The sequence below is a fragment of the Vidua macroura genome, chromosome 14 (genome assembly GCF_024509145.1).
Source record: "Vidua macroura isolate BioBank_ID:100142 chromosome 14, ASM2450914v1, whole genome shotgun sequence".
In the NCBI taxonomy this organism is placed as follows: Eukaryota; Metazoa; Chordata; class Aves; order Passeriformes; family Viduidae; genus Vidua; species Vidua macroura.
The window spans coordinates 17,409,057-17,434,672 of NC_071584.1; the positions used below are offsets into that span (position 1 = coordinate 17,409,057).

At 41.0% G+C, this 25,616-nt stretch overlaps 1 protein-coding gene across 4 annotated transcripts in view; it reads left to right on the plus strand.

The window, feature by feature from the left end:
- DACH2 (dachshund family transcription factor 2) overlaps window positions 1–25,616 on the plus strand; it is a 247,527-nt gene that overhangs the window by 99,396 nt on the left and 122,515 nt on the right. For 2 of the 4 annotated variants that reach the window (XM_053990141.1, XM_053990143.1), the window contains exon 2: window positions 22,594–22,712. In XM_053990141.1, the coding sequence (XP_053846116.1) occupies window positions 22,594–22,712 (119 nt within the window). The remainder of the gene's footprint in view (window positions 1–22,593; window positions 22,713–25,616) is intronic. The other 2 variants (XM_053990142.1, XM_053990144.1) reach the window with 1 other exon arrangement.

The following is a 25,616-nucleotide window of genomic DNA, read 5'->3' on the forward strand; positions in this document are numbered from 1 at the left end:
AGATATCTTTGCATTGTAAAAGTGGATTTAATGCTTGTGAGAATGCTGGGAGCACAGTGAAGTGTTCTGTTGTTAAAGGGAAGTTAATAAATGGACAATGTCGTGTTCTATGGTTGCTTCAGGAGGTCTTAACTCCCCAGTGGAGGTAGAACTACACCACTTCTTAGAGTCACTGAGAAGTTGGTGCTAACATCAGCTCTGGTACTTATTCTTTATTCCATAACTCAATTCCATTAGGTAATGCAAACTTACAAAAAATTCCTAAGATACCCACAGATATATATCTTAATTTAAATGCTTGCTCCTTATGCATTTATATTTATGCAGTGGCTTTAATAGCAGCTCATTGCTAAGTGGAAACAAACTGTTTTAAGTAATTTTTTAAAACATTTGAAGAAGAACAGAAATACTAGGCTAGTTTTAATCATATAATACAAAGCATACAATAAATGGAGCAAAATCTCAGCGAATGTAAGAGACAAGCATTAGCTTAGTTACAAGACTGTAACAAGTGGTTATTGCTTTAGCCTTTCCCCTTTGGAGATGTGAATTTAAGACCTGCTTGAGGCTGCAGTTAATGAAGTTGAGTGGTTTCACCCGTTCTGCTTGGTGCACTTATCAGAGTTGGACCTAAAAGGTCTTGGGCTGGGCTGGCAGATGTGTGGCAGGTCAGTGCTGAGGTGCAAGAGCTGTGGGAAGGAAACACCACCTTGGTACATTTATAATCAGCATGTTAGTGGAATATTCAAAAAAGAACAGCCAGAGAAGAACATGACATTTTGCTGTTGCTCTTCCATGAAGCACTGCTGTGGCTGTTGGATGAGCAGGAAATCACTGCCACTGACACAGACATTTGTTCCAGGGATTCTGTGGTCTAAAACAGCAGAGCAACATGAACTGAGTGAGCAAAGAAAATGCACAATGGAGGTTTTACTGAGACTCCCACATCATTGTCACAAGCTGTTGAAAAACGAATCTAATTGCAGATATGTGCGTTTGTTTACGGATTAATTTTCAAGTCATAAGCTACCTTGTGTTCCCAGTGTTAGATGCTTAAAGTTCATTGTCTAAGCCCCCAAAAAGAGTATAAAGCAGGATGTAGAAGCAGGATCTGTGAATCACTGTTGGGTTTGATACTTTTCCCATGTAGTTTCTGACCTGTTGGGTGTGTGTTGGTTGTGTTCTCATGAGTTCTTTGTTGAATTACCGCTGTCCTGTCATCAAACCACGGCAGCTGTGGGAACAGGGAAGATGATACTGGGCTGTGGATGTACAGACATCCATGCTGCAGGGATGAGGGGCCGTGGTTCAGATAGGCCAGGAAATGCCAGATGTTTCTTTGGGCACTTGGATATGCCAGCTCTGCTCCGCTGCTGGAGCGGCTCACACGAATACTGGAGTATAAAGCAATTATGAATATATTCTTCTTCAGGTAATTATGCTCTTAAAAGGAAATATTCCCCACATGTATATGAGATGTGCTTATCTAAATATGTTTAAAAGTGTTAGAAAATTACTGGGAAAATTTCCTACATCAGAATACATTCAAACGTGTATAAACTTGGATAAATGTTTTTGAACACTTACAGGAAGTAGTTTGTTCTAACTTAGTGTGGCCCTTAATGGCACAAAGACAGTCATGTGAGCAGTGAAGGAGCCAGAAATGCCTCCAGGTAGTATTTATTACTTATTAGTAATTAGCAAGCAGAAGCCATCCCTGGAGGGGTTTAAAAGCTGTGTGGATGTGGCACTTGGGGACATGGGTTAGTGGCAGTGCTGGTGGAACTGTCAGACTTGGTGGATCTAAATAAATGTGATTGTGTGGTTCTGTGATCCTCTTTGAGAAAATCCAGGAGAAGGGCCTGGCTGCCTCCAGCAGCATCAGGAGCGTTCCATGGCACGAGGAGCACCGGCTGTGGTTGGCTTGCTCCAGGAATGCCCAAATGTTGGTGTGCAGCTGGCAGATTGAGCCGAGCCGGATCCATCCCGCCCAGGGGACGTGTCTGAGGAGCTGGGGGTGGCAGTGTGGCAGCAGAGGAGGATCAGCCAGATGGAAGTGGCTCTCCCCGGGCCCGCGGGTGCCGCCGGAGCGTCGCTCCCCGGGAGCGGCACTGCCTTCAAACACCAGGAACTGGTGAATTGTATGCAATATGCAAATGGGAATGCATAAATCTCCTGAATGACAGCTTAATTTATGTGAACCCTTAAGAATGTGGGATTAGATTTTAATTAAATATCTTCAAAGGCACCCTGACTTACTCAGTTTTTTGGCTGCTGTCTTTATGAGAGTTTAGGAGGGGCCAAAATCCAAATGTTAACTGTATTATTTACTGTATTTTCTAATAAATTATCATTGGACAAAAGTCTCATATATATATATATATATATCTTGAATGCATATATTTCAGGGACTATTAGATAAATCCTAAGATAACAATAATAAAATCAAAGTACCATGACACTTGTTGGAGCTTAAATAATTAGTGCCACTGGTTCACTTGTTCCTTTATGTTTAAAACGGGTAAGCATCCAAGTTAAAGCTGCTATAAATGCTTAATGTTTCACATTCAAGAACTACCTTAAACTCCTAAAAACTAATGTTTGCATCTTAATGGTTGTTGTTGATGTAGTTGTCACCCCAAATGTGATGAGTTGATTGTTCCTGCTAAGGCAGCGAGAGCTAAATCCAGCTTGGCTGCCTCAGCCAGTCCGTGGCAGCTGCAGGAGATTATCAGCATGGGCAGAGCATTTTGAGGTAAGGGTATAAACAGTGGGTGTCGAATTCCCTGGCTCCCTGAAGGAGCAGGTTATCCTGCCCTGGAACCAGCAGATGACAGGAGCTGTGGCTGGAGTTGGAGCAAGCTGGGTCAGCAGAACCATGGGGGGTATTAGCCAAGTGCATATTTTGGTGTTTTGCTGGACAGAGCTTGTCAGTCTGGAAGAAGCAAAACCAGTGTGATGGGAAGAGGAGGTAAGAAGGCAACGAGATATTTCTGCTTGGAATTTAAGTATATGTAAAATTAGACCTGAATCGTGTCATTGTCTTAATATCCTTTTTACAGAGATGCAGTTAAGCTTAGCAAAATACTTTCTCCAGCTCAGTGAGTTAATGGTGGCCTTGGCAGTGCTGGGTGAACACTTGGACTTGATGTCTTCAAGGTATTTTCAATCAAAATGATTCTGTGATTCTGTATAGGAAAAAAACAAAAAAAAACAAACTATGTTACCCCTTTGTGATAATCTTTCATTTAAACAAGGAGGTGGTTAATGATGGTGAGGAAGCACTGGCACAGGGTGCCCAGAGATGATGGATGCCACATCCCTGAGAAGATTCAAGGCCAAATTGGGTGGGGCTGGGAGTAACCTGATCCAGTGGAAGGTGTCCCTGTTTCCTGCAGAGGGTTGGACTGGATGGTCCATTCTAACCCAGACCATTCTAGGATACCCTTTCTGTGTTATTTCTGTAGTATTTCCCGTTGTGTTGCCCTCCCTGCTCACACCCACTGAGCTGGACCTCTGAGGTGAAGTTCCAGCTCTCTCTTTTGGGTATTTGACATGTCACCTGCCCCACGCTCCTGGGGGGTGGAGGTGAGGTCCCACTGCAAATTAGGCAGATGTGATAAAACAAGGAAAAAACAGGAGCAGAGAGGTCCTTGATTCTATTCAGTGGCAGAGCAAAGATCTCCTGTTTTCCATCAGCTCCCACCTGGGAGAACATCTGGGATGATGTGAAGGTGTTGGAGCTGACTCTTTTTATCCAGGGAGAAGCAGTGAGAGAAAGAGGCAGGAGCTTCATTTCCTCCTGTCTTCTGGGTCATTCTTTACTATATTGATGTTCTTGATACCATAATACTGGCCCAGGGAAAGCAGCATGGATGAGAAATTTCCCAGTGGTGGGAGAACAGACTTGAGGCTCTAGGATACATTTGGTGGATGTGAGGACAGGAGCAGAGACTTTGGGGGATATTCTAGAGGAAAATCATTGGGAAATATTGAGCAGTTGGGGTAGATGTTGATTAAAAGCGTAAATGTGGAAGGAAATGGATTTTGAACCTTGTATTTCACAAGTTTTTAGTTGCAAACAATTTCATTTTTATCTATCTTAATTTAAACGCTTGCTCCTAACGTAATACAGTTGCAAAATGGGTCACACTGGTGAATACAGCACACAAATTTGTGTTTAGGCTGCCTTTTTCAGTTTTTTTTTTTTTTTTGGTGCAAGCCCTTAACCACAGCCCTGGCGAGCTGTTCCTGCCGGGTTCCTGTGCCCATGCCGGCGGTTGGGAGGGTGGTTGGTTATCAGGATTGGAGCTCCCCATTCAGATTTTTGGCTGTTGCATAGACCATGATAGCACATGAAAGAACAAGCTTACAGTTGCTGTAATGGCAGTGTTTTTTAATGCCAGAAAGTAAACAAAATCTCGAGGTACGGTGCTTTTTTGTTGTTGAGAGTAAGGACTGAGAGTTTCTTGAAGTAGGGTTCTAGGGTGGATAAATCAGGGGGAGATTCTGAGGTTCAGCAAGGAAACACTTCTGGGTCAAAGAGGAACAAAAATAATGCAGAGGAAAACCCATCACCTGAACAGGGGACCAGAAGTGCACTAGGAGTTTGAGAATATTGAGTAGGACAACATCTAAGTGTAAGCCTTTTTTAATATGTTTTTCCTGGGGTTATTTTATAGGCAGAACTTTTCTATAGGTGACCACCTTTTTTGCACCCTTGTGGGCCTTTTAGATTTCACAGTATCTCCCTGGCATGGGCAGATCTGTGGGAATATGTGAAGGCAGAGTCTTTTCTGTACATCTTTAAATCTTCTTCATTGGGGCACTGATGGGTAATGTTTGCTAAATATCTTATTACTGCCTTTTATAATTATATTGACCCGTTGCTATTAAATGAATGTTTCCTGTCATTATGGCTGCATTTCAAACTGCAGCCTTTAAAACTTTAAAATTCCAATAAAAATGGTGTATAGATTAAAGCATGGCAGTGAATGCCATTTATTTTTGAGCATTTTTTATTTTATGTTGCTCGTGATCAAGAGCTGTTTTAAATCATGAGATTGAAAAAGTCAAGTTAAAAATAACTCTAAAACACGTAAAGGCTGTTGATGGAAAATCTAAACATATAAATATAGAATTGTTAAATATCAAGGTAAAATTCAAATGTAGAAAATAGAACAGGCCACTGTATTTTTTTTTAACAGCTTCATTTTGATTCTCTTGTTTTTAATTTTGCCCGGTTTTAAGTTTGGAAGCAGTTTGGGTGAAGGGAAACCTGCTTTGGGAAATCTGCAATTAATATAAATTTTAGACTCTTGGGAAGTTTGACGGATCTGAAGGTCTTTACTGAAAACACAAATGCTAATAATGGATGGCAGAGGTTTTCTGGACTTCAGTGTGCACATAAGTCATTGACTGTGCAGTTTTTGGCTGGAAAGCTAGAACTGATGCCCAGGGATTCACAGGGATAGCAGGAATTCTCCATAACAGAAGGAAGTGCTCTTTGAAGTGTGTGACTGCACCCAGTCTGTTTTGAACTGACTTGGAAATGCACAGTTATTAAGAAATTTAAATTTGAGTAATTTCAAATCATTTTTACACTGTGCAGAATCGTTGTTACCACTATCAGAAAGTTAAAAATGAGCATGCTCCAGCACTGCAATATTAAAAGGCAAATCCATTTCACTTCATTAGGAAAACATGCTTTAAGAAACTAAAATTGGAAAAAATAGTTTTAAAGCTTCATTATTTTATTTTTGTTTTTCTCAGGAAATGTCTACATTCAATAGTAATAAAAATCAATGAGTAAATAAACAGTGAGAACATGCTCACCAAGCACCAGACTTCGAGATTTCACGGAAAAGATATCGGGCTTACAAGGAATTACTGGAAAAATGTTCTTGTACATTTTCCTTTGAGATTTCAGCACTGCAGCCTAAGCAGAATTTCAACCCAGACAGATTTTGTGTGGTTTGAAAAGAAATGTCTTCTGTTGTATTTGAAAAAGAATCAACTTATGTACTTTGCACTTCTTCTAATGTCAATTAGTCATGGTCGAATAATGCTTTGGAATAACTGGGCTCTTTTAAGTATCACTGGAAAATAACCTTTGCAGTTAGCTGAGGAGTTTGTTCTGTCGTTAATATTTGCTTAAGGAAAAGCTGTGCAATTAAAGCTGGGAAGCAGCAGTGAGCAGTGCTGGAGGAGGAAACTGAAAGTGCTTCAGCATCGCTGCTCTCAAAGGGAACCAAGGTTTCACACCAAACGATGTTCCTGCACAAAGCTCTGCCTCGTGCCTGAAACTTGAAACACCTCTCTGGATGTTCAGAAATAATCCCAAAGAGTAAAGGGTGGAGTGAGTGGGGAAATCTCTGCAAAGGCTGGTGGGTTTCAAAGCTGTGCAGTCAGGGCAATGAAATCTTAGCAGGTTATTTTGTTGTCCCAGCTTTGCCCCACAGGTAATCCACAGGGGCTGAGGAATTCTGTGCCTTTTTACCATTTCACATTTCAAAGTAGTTGATCTCTACGGTGCCATTTCATTGAAAAAGTCGTGCTGGTTTTCCTGTATATGCAAAGATCTGCTTAGATGTGTTTTATGCTGAGCATTCCTTTCACATCTGCTGTTTGCCACACAGAGTACAGTGATGTAGAACTTAATATTTCATTTGAAATCAGCCCATTCTTACAGCTTAATCATTCCGACTTGCAGTGCTTTCAACTCCCTCTACCTTGGGATTATCTTCCTTGTAATTAGGTGCTTCAGGAACCCATGTGCAGTTCCAGGTACAGCCATGCAGGAGCAGATGAGTTTGGGCAATTTCTGCCTTTCCTGATTTGATGCTTCCAGGCTGCAGCCCAGCAAAAAGTTGGATATTTTCCTTGTTTTATCACATCTGCCTAATTTGCAGTCTTCTATAACACCTACATGTCTCTCAGTATATTAACATTGCAGATGTTGCCTCTCTTTTGGAGGGCTACATTTTTTGTTGTTTTTCACACTTCATTAATTTTGTTTTTTGAAAAAATTGAATTAATTTTTAAGCTGCTTTTATTCACTCAGATCTCACTGAAGGGCTTTGTAATCTTTCCCCTCTCCTGTTGATGCAGTCTCTTCTTTGAGCTCTTTTAAAGTTCCCTGCTTTCTTTTCTGAATGTTCATGAAGATATTAGACTTAGAGCCAAATCACCTTATTGCTGATTTTTCAAGGTAGCTCCTCTCCATACCATAATTTGCTGTTTCAGTCCATGAGTGCTCACATTCATACTCATCTTTTATTAGACCAAGGCACTCTGTTAGTTGATTTTTCCCATTAAATTAGGGTCTAAATGTACTGCACCTTATTTTTTCCCCCCATATATCAATTAAATCTGCAACTCCCTTTCTAAAAAGATTTTATTCTGCCTGATGGCAACACCACACTGTGCTGCCATCAGCCTGAGATAATTCTTTTTATGGTTGTTTAAGTATTTATCAGAAGCAGAAGTTATTTCTCCACGTCAGTAATTACTGGACTTACCTAGACTGGAAATGAACACAGAACAGATTTTCATGCTTCCTTATCTGTGCTCCTTGAAAGTGTTGGTTTTTTTTTTTTTTTTCTCAATAAAAGCTATTTTTAAAATTAAGGGAAAACAAGTCATTGACCTGGAAACTAATTACATTGCATGAACTCAAGTTTTGATTTTTGTTTGTTTTTAAGAAAAAGGAAAATTATTAGTTTAAAATACTACTTAGAAACAATTACTTGAGCAGCTGGAAATTTTGCACTGAGACCATGGGACTGCTTCAATGTATTGTTGATACAGAACTGAAGCTGCCCCCTCATTTCAGTGCAGTGCAGGGTGAAGTGTCTGGTTGTAGTTATTTAAGTATCTCTACTTTTTAAAAGACAACTAAAATGATGCTGAGCAATAAATGCTGTTGGGATTATTGTGCAAGGAAATTATAACAACCCCCCTAGAAGTGTGGGGGGCCCACAGGATGTAACTGTGCCCTGCAGAAATTCCCTGTATTCCAGCGTACTCTGCTGTATGATGTGGCACAGGGGGTACAGTTAATGGCTTTGTTGCCTTTAATTTGTTCATATTTATCTGTCTTTATCCATCTCTTGAAATAGCGCAAGTCTGATTTTGTGCTCCATATCACAGATAATGCCAAATTACTTGCTTCTAATGACACTAAGGAAATTTCTCTTCTGAATTTTTTTCAAAAAAACCCAGCACTCTGAAGCTCTTAAATTTCAAGGGAAGAAATGTTTATCTAAAATGATAGAAATTGTTAATAGTGGTACACATTGAATTATCTGAACAAGAGCAGGCCAGATGTCCATCACTGTAGAATTAAGTTAAGCAGTTGAATTTATTGTCGAATCAGTCAGTTTACTGTGTGATGTATTTGATAATTCTCCTAAGTTAATTAGTTCCAAGCAGATATTTTATGGCACTATGGCCTGGCTGTAAAATAATGCAGCTGGGTTGTTTTCAAATGGGAGTCTTCTTCTGTCATTTCTCTACAGCTTTAAAAAATATCTGAGTGTTATCTGGAATAAGGCTAAGCTGGAATTTCTGTCACCCATTTAGTCCAAGGTGATTATTCCAACTTGAGAATGTCAACAATTACCCAGTACTCATGTTTAATTAGTAAAGGGGAAGCACCTGTATTTTTAGAGGAAAAGAGTTCAGGATTAGACTGTACAAATTCAGGTTGTAACAAAAGACAAAAATGAGAGTATTATTCATCCTTGGGGAAAATCAGTCACTGGATGGGCTCTGTTCATGGAAAAAATGCAACAAATAATTCCTTCTGCCTCTGGTCCCTGTGCTTTTGTACTGATGCATATCAGGAATGATGTTTACAACTGCTTGGTCTGTCCAGCAGCAAAACAAAAGAATTAAGAGCACTTCTGGTGATTAGACAGACCCGTAGCACTGTGGCTTTAATATCTCAAATTTTACACTTGACGTATCATTGCCGAATGAAAAATGTGACTTTTTATTTATTTTCTTTAAATGGCTTTCTTTAAACCACCATCTGGTTGAGGCATTAAAACAGGCAATATTGCTCTAAGAGTTTTCTTAAGACCTTTCTTTGGCTGTTAATTGCACATTTATAATTATGTTCTTATAAAAAGATAAAAGAGTTTTGAAGAATTATTCTTGGCAACAGACCTGAGGTTGAAAACCTGCTGGTTTAATGTGTAAATTATAATGTGTGGAGTTGTGAAGAGTGGTTTTGTGAAATGCTCGAGTAAGCTCAAGAATCTAAGAGAGCTGTCAGAGAGTTTGCACTCATAAGGGGCTGATGTTCATTGCAAAACAACTCATAATATGCTGTGCCTGAAGGCTAAATGAGCAGTTTAACTTAAACACAATCACCAACTTTCTGGGAGACAGATAAAGGAAACAATTGTTCCTCCAGCAAACTTAGAGAAATGAAAAAAACAGCCTCACTTTGATGCCTGTTTAAAATCATTAATTTTCCTGTAAGTTAATGTAAATTGAGGATTAAACAGAAACTGTTACCATCTGACCCTTATAAACTAAACTTCTGTGTGGCTCATCTATTTGAAGTCAAATCTATCCATACATCTAAACAGGAAACTGAATGAAAACATTTTTTCGTTTCATTTCCTATATCCTGCAAACTTTTTCAAAGCCTATTTCCTTTTAAAAGTTAGGCTCCATGCTTCTAAAGCTTTTTTTTTTTTTTTTTTTTTTTTTTTTTTTTGTCCTGTGAGCATAAACTTAACCAGCAGTTCCTTAGGAGGGGGTGATCTCTGGACACCCCCTGGATGAAGTTTATCCATCTGAAAATGTTTCTAAAGTACCATCTTTGCAGATGGTTTTGGACTGTGTGAGGGAGCCAGGCTCTGGGACAGGGTACAAATACTGTAATTAGGATCAGTTTGATTTCACAACTAAGTGGCAAATGCTGCCATTCAGGATTATGACGTCTGCCTACAGCTCAGGGTGATTTCCACCTTATAAGATCTGTATTTCCCTGTCTGCAGTGATATTGATCTCTAGAAAATACTTTGCACTCTAGGGATGAAATTGCTATGCATTAGATTATTATTATTACTATTATTGCTGCTGCTGTTCTTTATTTACTGCAAGGATAAATGACACAGTTCTGGTGCTCACCACTGAAGTCTGAAGATTGCTTAAAAAGATTGTTTTAAGATTGTTTTGGTGTTTAAAAGGTGGTAAATATCAAAGAGGATTGCTGTCATCCCTCGTGTTTCAGGGATCCTGAGCACGTGGTGATAGGAAGCTCTTCCTCCAGTGCATGGGTTTGGCTTTTTGTGTATCTGTGCTTGACAAAAACTCATTTTAGTGAGCTGACTTGTTTCATTATCAGCTGTTCCCATGTCAGAACAGCATCATTTTCTCCCTGGTCAGTCAAGCCTCACCCAGCACAGTGAGTTTGAAGTCAGGTCCTTCAGTGGGATAACAGGACTGGAAAGGGCAGACACTGACAGGGAAGGATTCACAGCCCTGACCCTTCCTCCTGGTCATGGCCCTGTCCTGCCTTGCTGGCCCTGGGAGCAGGGCTGGCTCCCAGCATGAGTTGTTTTTTCCTAGATAACAGATAGGCAGCAGCTTCTGGTGTTGCACTGTCGTGTATTGAGTTTCCAGAGCTGGTGCCCTGAATGACCTGCAGAGCTGACACCGAGTGCTGGATGCAAACAGATGAGAGGTGTGCCCTGTTCCCAGGTGTGCAGCATTCCCAGGTCTGCAGCATTCCCAGATGTGCCCTGTTCCCAGGTGTGTGCAGCATTCCCAGGTGTGCAGCATTCCCAGATGTGCAGCATTCCCAGGTGTTCAACATTCCCAGGTGTTCAACATTCCCAGGTGTGCCGCATTTCCAGGTATGCAGCATTCCCAGGTGTTCAACATTCCCAGATGTGTGCAGCATTTCCAGGTGTGCAGCATTCCCAGATGTGCGCTGGTCCCAGGTCTGCAGCATTTCCAGGTGTGCAGCATTTCCAGATGTGAAGCATTCCCGGGTGTGCCCTGTTCCCAGGTGTGCCCTGTTCCCAGATGTGCAGCATTCCCAGGTGTGCAGCATTCCCAGGTGTGTGGGAGGTTGCAGGTCATTGTTTACACCTTTCAGGTGTTTATCATGGTTTTTCTTCCCTCCTCACATGGCTTTAGCCCAAAAAGAAAGTTTTGAGTGGTTTTGATTTGTCACAAAATCAATTTGAGATGATGCCTGCCCCCTCCCAAAGGTGCACCTGGATTTTCAGTTTGTCCTGCTAATTTGGCCATGAAATAGGAGCTCCCACATCTCTACCTGATGTAAATGCATCAAAGAATCCTGGATATGCTGACTGGCTACATTTTCCTTCACTAAAATGTTCCTCCATAAACAGAAAAATACATTCAATATGGGAGGTGTTTTAGAATTTTTACTTCAATACCTGGATCAAGAACATGAAGCCCATTGCTTTTGGAAATAATTCCCATGCTTGAGCAGTAGTAGGCAAGGTTTTTCATTGAAGACATGGTGGGGAGGAAGACGATGTAGAACAGAAAAATTCCTGCCATTCAACGAGGGTCTGTTACAGCACACGGAGGAAGAAAATACAGAGGGGCTTCTGGTACCCTAATAATTGACCCTTGATAATGTGCTTCTAGCAAGAAATATGACAAAAATTCTGCCTTAATACGTGATATATAACATAACATAATCACACAGAGTGTCCATCTGCCTCCCTACATTTTTTTTCCCTGCAGTTCGCTCAAGTTAGTTGATAAGGACATTGGAAGTTTGAGGGAGCAGAGAAGCACAAAACTCTGGAATTTGCCCTTGTTGAACAAACAGCATCCAAACAAGATGCTCCAGGTCACAAGTGTCACCTTCTGCAAAAACTCTGTTTCCCTTGGTTTTGCAGTTGATTCAGGAGTAGTTGTGTTCCTTGTTGTATAAAATCTGACTCTCCTGGACTGGTCTGGTGGGAGGGGACAGCAGATTTTGTCATGTTAGAGCATGAGCCACTTGCATTGAAAGGAAAAAAGGATTCTTTTAGCAACTTTCAGGGTAGCAAGATAGGATTTAAATGAATTTGGCTCTGGACCAGATAATCCTCTTTTGTTGATGTTAAACCACTGGCCACAGCAGTGATTACAACATAGGAGTACAAAAGAGGCTTTTTTTATAATACACTTTTTCTTTCATGTTTCCAATCATAAAAATAAATATGTCTTATTAGAAAACAAAAATTTTACTTATTTACTTGTTTGCGTGCTGGGAGCCATTAAGTATTTCCTTTTTTTTTTTTTTTAGGGGAAGTGTGTCACTTGCATTTAACTCAGATAAAAATGAAGTAAGATAAAACTCATTTAATTTTAGAACGTAATTTTTTTATTTGTTGAACAACTGTTTTAAAATGGATAGCCTGCTGCGAAAGAAACAAAGCACTTCAACAAAGCAGGAAATCAATAGCCACAAGAAAGCCTAAAGAAAATGAATGCATACAGTGAGCAAGTGCCACAGAAATTACTTTCTGGTGTAAGAATGGTAATAATTGAATGCATATGGAGGGGATGAGTAACATGATAGAAATATACAGAGAAAAGACATGTTCTCCATTTCTAGTTATAAATAATGACCTCTGTGTTCCAGTATTTAAACTTTGAAGGGTCTAGATGGTGGTTTTCTTCCTGATTTCCCCACCCCCTAGTCCTAGGTAAATATTTATGCTTGCAAAATTTAGTAGGCTGGCCACCATGGAAACGTATGTCTTTCATTTATCTCCAGGAAATCTGGTTACAAACACTCTTTTACTTGAATTCTTACAGTCTTTCTCAGCAGCTTTCAAAACAACCTCTTGAGTGAGGAGCAGGAGTTGTGTGTGACGTGTGAGTGGGGTTCTGTGGCAGTCCATGGCAGGGCTGTGTTTGCCCAGGGGTGGATGGTGCTGGGAGGAATTTTTGGGAGAGTCTGAAGGGAAGTCTTTCAGAGACATCAACAGCAGGTACAGCTTGTCTGCTCGGCTGTTGTATCTACTCCAGAACATACTTGAGTTCAGGAAATCTCTGAATTTGGGAATAACTCGTGCTGCTTTTCAGCTGTTTGAGCTGCTTTTTCTGTAGTTGGCTTCTTCCAGTTTTTCCTAATGGTATATGAGAGACATTTGTAAAATGACATGGTGTTTCTCAGTGGGAAATGATCTGTGACTGTGGTGAGAAGGTTCCTTGGTGTAGCTGTCGATGGAAAAGCAGACAAGCTTTTGGTCAGAAAAGTATAGAAAAAACAGTAGTATTAGAGGCTTATTATGAGCTGAGAATAATTATTCCCTGTATCTGTTACCCCACCTTGGGGAGAAAGGGTAAACCTGACTGGTGGAGCAGAGGGAATATTACCAAGAAGGGAAAGAGTGATGCTGTAATCTCTTAGTGGAGGGGATGAAACCCAGTGCTCACCTCCAGTGGGGAGAGGAATGAGATACCATCAACTGGGATCTTTATGATCCCATGGCTTTGGTACCAGCTGAGATTACAGAGCTGCAGATTCTTGCTGAAGCTCCTCTCACTGTCAGCCCTGAGGCTGGCTACACTCACAGTCAAAATTCAGTGGGGTTTGCTTTCACAGTCATTTCACTTATCTGCTGCTACAGAGCTCCCATCAGGTAGAGTTTCTCTGTGTGTGCATAGGTGTCCACAAAATAGGGAAAATTTCTACATTCCTGTAGGTTAAATCTCACGTAACTGATAATACTTCTGTGGTTTTCTGTATTCGTATTAGCATCTTTTCAAAACATGAAGATTTTATAGACAAAACGTTAATTTCGCCAAAAATTTCCTTCTGCCCTTTTATTTTCTCGTGGACCTAAAGGTTTGTGCTTTGTTCTTTGATAAAATCCTTCTCCTACTCTAATTTGCAGTAGAAACAATTATCTTGTCTGTCTCTGGAGCTAACAAATGAAATACCAACAGTCACAAAATCTGGACAGGTAAAGGGGAAGCAGTGGAGCTGTGTCCCTCCATTACTGCCTGTCTAATTTCATGCTGGTCCAGGAGCAGCAGCAAACTGCAGGGTATTTTCTGTGCAGTGGAGTTCAGCCCTCAGATATTTACTCCTGGACAGAACCACCTAATCATAGAGGCTCCTTTGGACTGCTGGGAACAATTCCTCCTTTCAGCATGGGTATAGGTGCAAAGGGCTGCTTCTGTGTTCTTTCATTTATTATTCTTTAAAAGATGAATTTCTGTTTTCTACCTTTGAAGGGTCTTTGCCAAGATTGTGAAAGCACTGAAACTTGTAATGCAGAGATTAAAAACAGTTAAGGCAGGAGCAGTTTCCCATTGCATCGGCCTGCAAATTGCTCTGACAGCACTGCAGCACCACAGCACAATGCACCCCTGTTAGGGAATTAAGATCAGCCCCCCTGGGTTATGTGATACTCAGAGCTGTAAATACATCAGGTCTTGCTCTTGGGTTTCTGGCCATAGATAATAGGCTTAAACAGTCACATTTTTTACAACTTTCATTGAATGGAGACTTACTGAGATACAGCTTAGTGGAAACCAGCAGTATTTCAAAACCCTTTTACTGTAATACATTCCTCTAAATTGACATTGAATTCAGATACAGGTCAAAAATAAAGCTTGGAAGGGGCTGGTACAATTCAGAGACATGACCTGGGTGTTTGTAATAGATGGTGATTCCCTGCTTGGAAAGTTTCCTTGCAAATATTTGTGGATGTATGTGTAAAAATTAAGTAATTCTTAAAAAAAAAAAAAAATGGGGCTGAATTAACTTGTATGAAAGGAGATTTATAGCTCCTCAGTGTCCTGGCATGTCTTTGCACAGGGTTGGAGTGTGTGCAGTGTTTCTGTCTGTGCCTTGGGCAGCATCAGCTGTTGGGATGGAGCTGTGTTGTCCCCGTGCTGATCCCAGTGCCTGCCTTGGCATCTGCTCACGTCAGTGCTGAGCTTCCACACACAGGTGGAAAAATCCTAAGAACCTGCTCAGTGGCTTGGTTCCACCTGCTGAATAGTCAGATACTTGGAAGAAATTAAAAAAAAAGGAAACCAGTCAGAATGTGAATTGCATAATAACATTGGCTGTAATCTGCAGTGGTTCCCAGCTCTGACTGGATCCAGAATCCAAGCAGAGCCACCCAAGCAGCTGAGCTGAGCTTTGCAAGGCTCACAATAAGCCTGGCCTTATCTCTGGCACTTCCACATTTGGTTTAGCTGGACATCGTGCGGGAGCATTGTTTTGACAACAGGTCTGTAATTTGAATTTGTGGTCTGGGTGTGTTGTTAGTGGCACTATTCCAGCCTGGACAGGCCCCCTCCTGCAAGGTTTGGTCTAGGCAGAGTGGGAACAATGGGAGTGAAGACACAGCAGCAGGAACTTTGTCCCCCTGGCTCTGGTCCATAGCTAAATGCACTGTGTTCTATCTGTGCCAGTGCACCTCCACTGCCACAGTTACTAACTTCATGCAGTTTGTTCAATTTCTGTGTGTATCCCTGCATCTGCTGGAGCCACACTTCTAATTTCCTCCCTGCCACACCCTTAAATTGAGCTGGGGCAGTGTGGAACATGGATCAGCCTCCAGCTTGTCTGCAGCCATGAATCTCCCCAATTCAGAAATTTGGTGAGGTATCCCCCCTTTTCCTGTGGTCTTATTTGACAGGAAAAAAGCAAAACCAGGAATGTTGAGGTACTGTTATATCTGCAGGCACACTCATAAGTAATTAAAGAGTTATTTAAAGTTTTAAATCTCAACTAACCAAAAAGCCTTTTTGGTTTTAAACTTACTTTGTAATTCCTGATTTCAGAAATAAGCAATTAAACTTTGTTAAGTAAGAACCACTATAGTGGCAACTGAACACAAGGAGTTCAGGTAATTTTTCTGACTGTAGTTTTCTGACTGTAGTCCAGGTCAAGTTTTAGATGAGTACTGGATTTTCACTGATTGAGACTTTTAGGGTGAACACAGTGATAATGTACTACATTCCATTCTTAAAGGTAAAGTTATAAAGTTGTAATATTCCACTGGAGTCCCAGCTCCAAGCATCTCAGTGCTGTTAAGTTGTGGGTTTTTTTTTTTTTTTTCCTAACAGTAACACCAGTCACAGTGACAGAGAAAGTTCAGATCTGTGATGCTTTAGAACAAACTCCCACTGACATTTTCTCTTTGGACATTCCTGGCTGGAATTCCCTGGAGAATGAGGTGGGGATGTGGCTTTGTGAAGGCTGGCCTAGAACAGGGGCTAGACAGAGTTAAAGAATAAAGCAGGGATTTATTAAAAGGATCTCCTCAATGGATCCACCTTGGGGAGCACCAGAGCCCAGCCAGGGCTGCACCCAAGATGAGCCCAAATGTTCCCAAAATGCACGAGCGCTCCCGGGGGCTCTCACTGGGATCAGCTCTGCTCCATTTGCACCTTGCAGTTCATTGTCCCATTCCAGCTTTAGTCCATGAAGTCCCATCCTGCTTGTTTTTCTTTCTTCAGCCCACCTTGTTGATCTCAGGCTCTTGGGCCTGAGCTTTGGATCATTTGTCCTTGGTCCCCAGCTGCAGAAGGAATTGTTTTGTCTCCCTACTCTGTAAAGAGAGCTCACCATCCCCTAACAAGTCCAGACTAAAGCAGTGTACACACTAAAGCAGCACAGAATCTGAAAAATACAAAAGCTAAAACCTGAGGCATCAGGGAGGTTGTATTTTGGAGTGTCAGAGCCTTTCTGCACATGTCCTGTGTCCCGTGGCAGGTGAGCTGTGCCTGGCTCTCCTGGAGCCGGCGTGGGCACTGCCCCGAGCGTTGCCATAGGCACCAGGTTCTCCTCATCGGCTCCAACAGCTTCATGTATGATTAATGTTAATTGCCCATTTTGCATGGATGACTTTTTCCCTGCTGCTGAATTGGCTCCTGTTGCCTTTGATGTGGCTGGTGATCCAATGTCCTGCCATGGCCAGACAAGTGATCAGTTTGCCAGCGCCGAGAGGAGACAGAATCAGGTTGCTGCGGGGTCAGGGTTTGCTTCTCTCCTTAAACACTGAAAGGTCAGGCAGAGTTTAACTACCACTGGCATCTTTGAAACCTTGTAATAAATGCCAAAGCAGGGAGATTATTTTGAGTCCATGCTACAACTAAAAATCTGAAGGTAACGGGGAAGAATTCTAACTCATCAGGATGTTACATTTATTGGTAAATACTTCAAAAAGTACCTTGCACAATCACTAGGGGGTATTTCATGATCTTTGAAGAGATGAAAAATTTAAATTTCTGGTCCCTGTGCCAATTTCAGGAAAGTAACTAAGACTGAGGGTGTGTGTGTGTGTTTTATTTAGCTTTTTAAAGTGTTATTTTTTGTTGTGTTTTTCTTTTTTATTTACATCTGAGCGCTTGCACCACTTACTGCCACTATTAGCAAGGCAATTTACACAGTGTGTCATACAGTACTTCAGTATTTCTCCTTTAAGCCTAATAAAATATGTTGCTATTGAAGAAATCTGTGATACATATGAGAGCTTCCTAAATCACAGGACTAGCATATTTTTGTACCAAATAGCTCCAGCCTCATGAAATCAATAATTAATTTATTAACTGGATCTCTTTTATAAAAAAAAAAAAAACAAAATCAGCAGTCCTGGCGAAGCTGCCTCCTGCCAATTCATAAATAGTTGATGACAAAAATGAAAAAGTGTAGAAGTAAAATTCAAATCTTAACGATCAAAGTATTGGGTACCTCATCTATCACAGCTTGGAATAAACATATCACAGAAAGTGTCATATCTCATTGACACTGCAAAACATAATGCTTTCCCTTGTTATCTAGCGAGCTGCCAAGGCTACAGAGTTTATAGGCTGCTAAGATAATGTGCTGCTGGTAATCCACTTCACTTGCAGAAATATGAAGTACTGTTGAAATATATTTCTACTTGGTTTATTCTTTGCTCTCCAGAGGGTAGGATGCTATTTCAGTTCCTCTAAAGAAGCTCAGAGAATGAAAAGCAAAACATCAGGATAAATTATGCTAAATGGTGGACTAGACCCCAGAGGAAATCATGCTTCTGTGGTACAGTATTATTCCATTTATCTTACAAATGTTACATCTAATGTTAATTTTGTAAAGGGAAAGCATTCAAAGGTTCATCTGATCCTTTTAATAATAGTTTTAGTGCTATAGTGTTATTTGTCAAACTCCTGCCATCATAACTAACTTTCCTAGTTTTGGCAGACCGTTCACACAGAAAATATTTTGGGCTACTAATACACAACATTTTATTTCACAAAACACACATAACCTAGTAATTACACTCCAAAACTTAACAAATAATTGCCAGCAAGCAATTACCATTCAATTAAAGAGTAATTACATGGTTATTTGTGCCCTGTAAAATAAAGCATTACTGAAATCAGTAGTGCAATCAATATTTTAGCAGAAACAGGATGCTGCAGTGATGGACCTTTCAACCTGTGCTGATTAAATTGTCATCCAAATAACAGTTTCCTAGTTAAATCACCACATGTTTATTTGTCTTGATTAATATGCAAATTCTCTTCTGATTCTAGTAAATCTCCTATATTTAAAAGCACAAAAGTAGAGCACTATCATACATCAGCGGTGATGTGCTGCATATTTCCACTGATTAATTACATTTTAAAAAGCATTGATGAATTTGTGGATTTTATGAAATATGGTTGTCTATAATGAGCATAAAACAGAGGTACAAAAGATGGAGGTGATCAGTAACTTTAAGAAAATCACAAAAATAAAAACTTGTTTCATGTATAGATTCAAATTAAAAATCCTTGTTATATCAAGGGAATATATAAAACTTTGAAAGAAAAAATAATAAAATTAGCTCTCAACAGAAGTGGAAAATAAAGAAGAAAAGAGACATTAATGAACAATTTCTCTGCATCTTACTGTATAAATTTCAACTGTCAATTATACTGCTCAAACTGTAATTTATTTTCTGACAAATTTAATTTCAACCCAGATTTTAAAAATGAACAACATTCAGATTGGTTCATTTTTCTCTTTCAAGAGTTAGTGATTTTGTGGGGCTGGGGTGGAGAGGATGACAGTAATGACTTTATAGCCATGGTGCAAATGCAGGTAAAAACCCAAAACCTGCACTCGTTCTCACTTTCAAGTAGTTGGTGACCCAAGGAGATTTTAGGTTTGAGAAATGCCAATCAAATGTTAATCAGTAGAGATTTTATTTAGTAAAAAGAATTAAGTTTCTTGAAATTATACATGGGAAGCAATATTTTATTTCTGTTTTAGCCTCCATGGTCTTCACTTGGGATCATAATTTTTTTGTTTTTTAGAAAGTTTTTAAAAGATACCCATAAACTAGAAGTTTCTGACTGAATTAATACCTAATTTAGATTTGACTAGTTTTCCATTTACAGAGATCTATTGATGGCAAGTACAAAATTTGTGTAGAGGTTGTAGACTCTCAAAGAATTGCATTTAAAATTGTTTGAAAGTGATTGTTCCTGTTTATACTTCCTTTGTTACCAACAAGGAGAAGATTTTTCTACACTTCTTGAATATGTGACTTTCTTGAATGAGAGAAAGGAAAACGTGGAAAGAAAATGCAGTAAAAGAGCAGGGTGACAAAAAGATGAGCAATAATATTAAATAAAGTTAATATTTATATGCTAATGCTATTAGCATTTATATGCTAATACTTCCATAATCACAAATCATGTCTTACTCTCCCCAGATGATAATTCTGCTTGCCTTGGGTTTGCTGTTCAGTGCTTTTATTAACAATTTTGGCTGAACTGTGGAGGTTGCATACATTTTAAATAGTAAAGGTGAAAGTTGGTGGATTTTTAGACCATGTGGGACAATAAGAGGGGATTTTGGGGGGAGTTTTGAGACAGAGCAGTGACATTCCATGGCTTGGTGGTGCCAGCAGCACATTGACAACAGAAAGTAAATCCCATAAAAACCTTAAATCTCCTGGTCCTTTGTGCATACCTTACTAAAAAACCCAAGATTTTGAGCAAACATTTGTATCCCGTGTCTGTGAAGTTCCTGGTGTTATGGTTAAAGAGAAATGCCAGAAAATTTGTTTCTGGCCCAAAGTGGAAGCGTTTGGACTCAGATATGTAATTTCTGTGATTTCTGGTGTCCTCCCAAGCTAAAGCTGTTGATTCCTGATGGGTGACACATCTCTGGGAATATCCAGGGAATCCAGCTGGAATTTTGAGGTGTCTGCTGCAGTGCTGGGGGCTCTGGGATTCCTGTCCTTGGCTGGGAAGCAGACACAGGGCACTGGGAACTGCAGAACTCAGCATTACAGACCCAAACGGGTCCTTGCAGGTGTGTCACGGTCAGCTGGGAGCAGCGTCCCGTTTTTCACTTAAAAGCTGAGATTAAATTAGAGACAAAGGACTTGGGTTTTATTTGAACAGATTGAGCTGGGAACAGTTCCTTTCAAATTATCATGGCTACAGCTGTCAGCCCCAAATCCCGGCCCTAGGAGTTACTGATTTACAGGAATATCCACTGAAAGGGCTTTCAGTCCAGGCTTTTCACTTCTTGTTCTTCAGTCCATCCGACTCCTTCCCCAGAAGGACCCAAATCCCAGAGACACCAAGTGCTGTGTTTTCCAAGTGGAACTTCCCTTGCCTGTGTGAGGAATAAATACAGCCAGCAGGGCCCTGGAAGGGAATGGAGTAAGTTTTTGATGTGAACAACTTCTCCTTCATCTCTTGGGCTTTCCATGTGGGTCAGTGCTCAGGCACAGGTGTCACATTAAGGTGTGGAAACACCTTAAGCTGTGCTCAGAGCCATCAGCGTGAGCTTCTGTCAGGGCAAAACTGCACAACCAGGGCTGAAACTCCACAGTCTCCCCTCCTCATCCTCTGAAAACACAAATCCTGACTAAAAAGTCTCTTTGTAAAATCTTCTAAAGCTGTTTGTTGCATTTTGAAAATGTTTTTCTTAGATTAATACCAACATATGGAGTTTTCTGCAAAAGATTTGTTAGTATTTGAGCTCAGAAAGAAAGTGTTTTGTTGTTTTGTTGATTGAGCTCTTCCACTGGTGAGAGCTGCTAATTTTAGCTGGTTTGTAGGGTTTTTTTCAGAGACAGTAAATGCCAGCTAAGCATTTACAAATGCCTGTGGATTACAGGCTCCTTTAATTCAAAAGAACAACGATTCCTGTTTGTTCAAAACCCCCTAACTCTGTTAGAAATTTTGTTGTGCAGGGGATGATTTCAGCAAGTGATTTTAATAGAGAACGCATGTGTGCATCAAACTTCCCCTGGAAATCAAATGCTCTTATTTTAGGTTTACGTTATTACAGCCCAGTGGTTCTTGTAGCAAGCTTTACTGCACAGCCATCATAGTATGATAAACAACTGAAAGCATCAAAAAGAAAAATGGAAAAAATACCGAATAAAATGAAATTCAAAATGGACAAACCCGAAGCTAAAAAGAGGGGGGAATGGTTTTATAGAGATAAAATAGTAAACCAAAAAAATGATTTTGTGCTACTTTGATGTACAGTAAAACAAAATAACACTAGCACGGTGTGAAAAATGAACAGGTTAATGGTACCTCTGTGGAGTGCTGCTGGAAGTTGTCTTCATTTAAATGCAGAGTTTGTCGTGCATTGATGGAGGGCTTTGCCACTGTAACTTGATAGAGTGAAGTTTAACTTAAATTTCTTTGTGAACTAGAAGTCATTTTGGAAATGCTTTCTATTCAAACCTCATTCGTTGTCGCAGCTTAGTTATTTTATACAGTGTTTCACTCTATGTTGTCAAAAGCTCTATTATTCAACAGAGTAAAATCTCTTATGACCAAAGAGAAGCAGCAATACTTTTCCAAACATGAGGAGGTTGTATTTTTATTAGATGGCTTGAGGAAGAGTCGATTCAAATGGTTTTTTGGCCTGTAAATCTGTGTTATGATGGCAGTGGAGGATGGGGACATGTACACACGCTGATGTAAGGGGTGAAGGTGATAGCTGAGAACAAGGCTTCAATGGAGCCAGTCTGTGAAGGGACCTCTGACATTTTGGATTAAAATCTGCATCCATAATTCATGACCTGGTGAGTTTTTTGGCAGGTTGGGCTAACACTTGTTTGATCTGTAGCTGTTAAACCCACCAGTCAGTCTGTGAAAGTAATGGTGAGCTTTGCAAAGCTCAGGGTTAAGTTAATGCTGCCCTTCAGAAGGAGGCAGGTACCTGCTGTGGTCCAGAGCAAGGTTTGAGGTGATGTTGCCTTCAGGGTTTCAACTCCTCATCTCCAGGCATCACAACCTGGAATTTCCTGTGTTTCAGGTGCGTAGCAGAGACTTTGGAGCAGTCACTGCTATAACCCCTCTCCACTGAGGTCATGGAAGCCTTGGATAATGGAAAACCTTTCTGCTGGCTGAGGTGACCCCGTGCAGTTCTTCCCTGTTTAACCAAGCGATTTTTCCTTTTTTTTTTTTTTTTTTTTTTTTTTTTTTTTTTGTGTCCTAGGCAGGAACTTCTAATATTTATTTTCGCGTGTCGCTGATGGTTCGCGCATTTCGTACAAATCGATGGCGTGTGTGGGAAGCAAACATTTCACAAGGAAAACGTTGTTTTCATTTCTGCTCTTGTCCCAGCAGCTCCCGCCCAGGAAGACCCCCCAAGCGCTCGCTGGGAGTGGCGATCCAGGAGAATGCACGGCTGCTGCCCCACGGAGTGCCAGGCCTCTTATCACCAGGGCTTATCTCTCCAACAGGTAATAAAATCCATCAGATGATCAGCCTCATCTCTTCATACTGCACAGCAGTTAAAATAAACTAATATTGATCTAACTGCCTTGTCCTTCAGGGCTTTTGCAGGCTTTACCAGAGGTTACATTATTGGATTTTTTTTTTTTTGAGCGTTCATGAAAACTCTGTTTTGCTGCTGCAGTGACTGAAATCTAATGGATTTGTAATTTAGTTCTTTATTAATTGTAATTTCCTTACAGGAAATTCCATTAAATGTGTTATTTTAGTAAAAGGAAAAAAAAAAAAAAAAAAGCCAACCTGAGAAGCTGAACTATTGTCTGGGAGGCCTGTTAGAGGCATTTCTTCCTTTGAAATGCATGTGTGTTTTAGTTCTCGTGGGATCTGAGCAGTGTGGCTAATGCCTGGTGTATTGTAACCCCACTAATGTGTGCTGGGGAGAGGCAGAGATGCTTGTAGGAATTACAGAAGGAACACTTGAAAAGCAGATAAGTCCACGTTGCCACAGTGCATTGTGCATTAATAATTTGCTTTCAGTATCATAAAGTGAAAAATCTAGCATGAAAATATGTGGAATTATAAACATAATTTAATGCGCAGTATTTAATTTCACTTCATTAATTTATTAATAGAGTTTAAATTAAATCTTGTGCTATCCTGATGAGTATTTTAATTTTTTATTAATTGCTGCATGCTAAAGGTAAGTTGATTTTCATAAAAAAAGCTGTATTCACAGGCTGTATTCATAAAAGTAATTGCTTAAATATTCAACAGGCTTAGCAGTTTTAGGATTGCTGTCAAAGTCCAGCCTAAATAAACTGTAACTCCCTAATAACCAAACATAGTGAAGTGTTAGGAGAGTATAGAGTCATAGAATATCTACTAGGACAAGCAGAATTAACAAAGATCCTTGCTGGGAGTAGAGTGCCATCTCTCCTGACCTCACGGATCACTCTGCTTGCAGAACCTGTGCACTGCAACCAAGGGACACAGTGAGAGCTTTAACTCCCCTGCAGCTCCAGGTGTCCCAAGGATGTCCCAGGGAGCCTCCCCTTGGAAGGGGGGAAAGAACATTCCTAAACAGTATTTATAGCAGCTAAGGAAGTATGAAAGGGCTTGGCCAGAGCCACCATTGGGCTGCTGCAGCTTCGTGCACTGCTCCTGTTTGTGACGGGGATCCAGAACTGTGATTTCCCTCCTGTAGTTTATAAATGAGGGGCTTTTTAGTATCTCTGTTGTGTTCTCAGCTCAGGAATCCCATGGATTCTTGTTTATGTTACCACTGGTAGACAGGAAAGCACAAGAGCCTCTTGCATTGATCAGTTCTCTGAAATCCAGAATATTCCATGTTACTTTTCTGCTGTGTGTGTGTGTGTTTGCAAATAGGACACCAGATCACACAGACTGCCGTGTTGCTTCAGACTGGGAAATATTTTAGGATGCGGCGTGCTGGGGATGCACAGCGAAGCACCACAGACACATTCTGTGTCTCACAGATATTTTGAGTCGCACACAGTTTGAGTAGAAGATTATTAAGTTGAATTTCCAGGCTGCTGGGAGTTGTCTGGAGCCTGAAGTGTGAGTGGGCTCCATCCCCTGTATTTAGAACACGGGGGGAGGTGTGTCTCGGGGGTGTCTGTCGGGGCAGCCACCTCCCTGACCCTGGGAAAACCTTGGGGAGCCCCAGACAATGTGCCTGGAGCAGCTGACGGGGCTTTGGGAGCAGCTTGGAGGGGGGAAGTGCCCATTTCAGAGCGCGGTGGTGTCACCAGGGGCTGCAGACAGAGAGGGTCCCCGGGGCTGAGGTGGCCCCAAGGCCAGCAGGACAGCTCCTGAGCCCTGTCACTCAGGGCCACAGCTCCCCAGGGCTCCTGGGGCTGATCTTGTTCCTAAGGAAAGGACAGGGAAGAGCTGCTGGGCAAGCAAAGGTGCCAGAAGAGCCTCTTGTAAACTCCTTGGGGATCTGAGCTGTTGTGCTCTGGATGGAGCAGAAGCCCCCATTAGCTTCATCTGTACCTCTTCACACTCAAATTACTGATTGCCTTGCTCTGGGTGCCTGCAGTACTTCGGGATTGGATTCTTTCCTCTGGCTGAAATAAGAACAAAATGAGTTGTAACACTTGTCACAGAACAGAGGTTTTTCTTCCAGATTTCCAAATGGTGGACAATAGACTGGAATAAAAGCTGCTCCCAGCTCCCATGTGGATGTTTGGGTGGCTGTGGGAGGGGAACAGGACCAGGACTGAGGAGATTTTGCAGCATGGGAGAGTTGGATCCATCCCTTCCAGAGGCTGATAGGGAGGCAGGACAGAGTTTTTACAGCTTGAGGACTTCCTTGGTTAACTGTCCCCTCTAACTGCAGTGTAATTGCCTGAAGCATTTCCTCTGCATGTCTTCTTGTCCTTGATAATCCTTGTGTCTGATCTTGCCCATTCTTCCTACAGCACAGATATGCAGATGTTAATGTTAGTCTGCCTACATTATTCTAATTAAAAAAAAAAAATAAAAATCACTCTTCTTACGTGGCTCCCTCATTTGCTGTGTCCAGCTTAGTTGTTTTCTTCAATTTAGTAACAGACTCCCCATCAGCAAATGCAGCATGATTCATCCAGCATAGCATTTTTTCATTTTTACCTCCTCTTCAGGCTGCTGTCAAGGCAAAGTGGAGGCAGGGGCGTCCAGGCTGGCTCTTGGTTAGATGGATGGGTCTCGAGAAGTCGCAGTTGTGGCTGCAGAGCTGGCAGCTCTGTCTGGAGGGGGTATTACAGAGTGATGATTAGTAACTTCCTGCAGACTCAGACGAGCCATCTGTGTTTCCACTCCTTGAAATGTGCTGTTATTTTCATCACCCATTTGGTTTGTGTCAGCTCGGTTTACATGGTCATTTTCACATAATAAACAGGTAGTTAAAT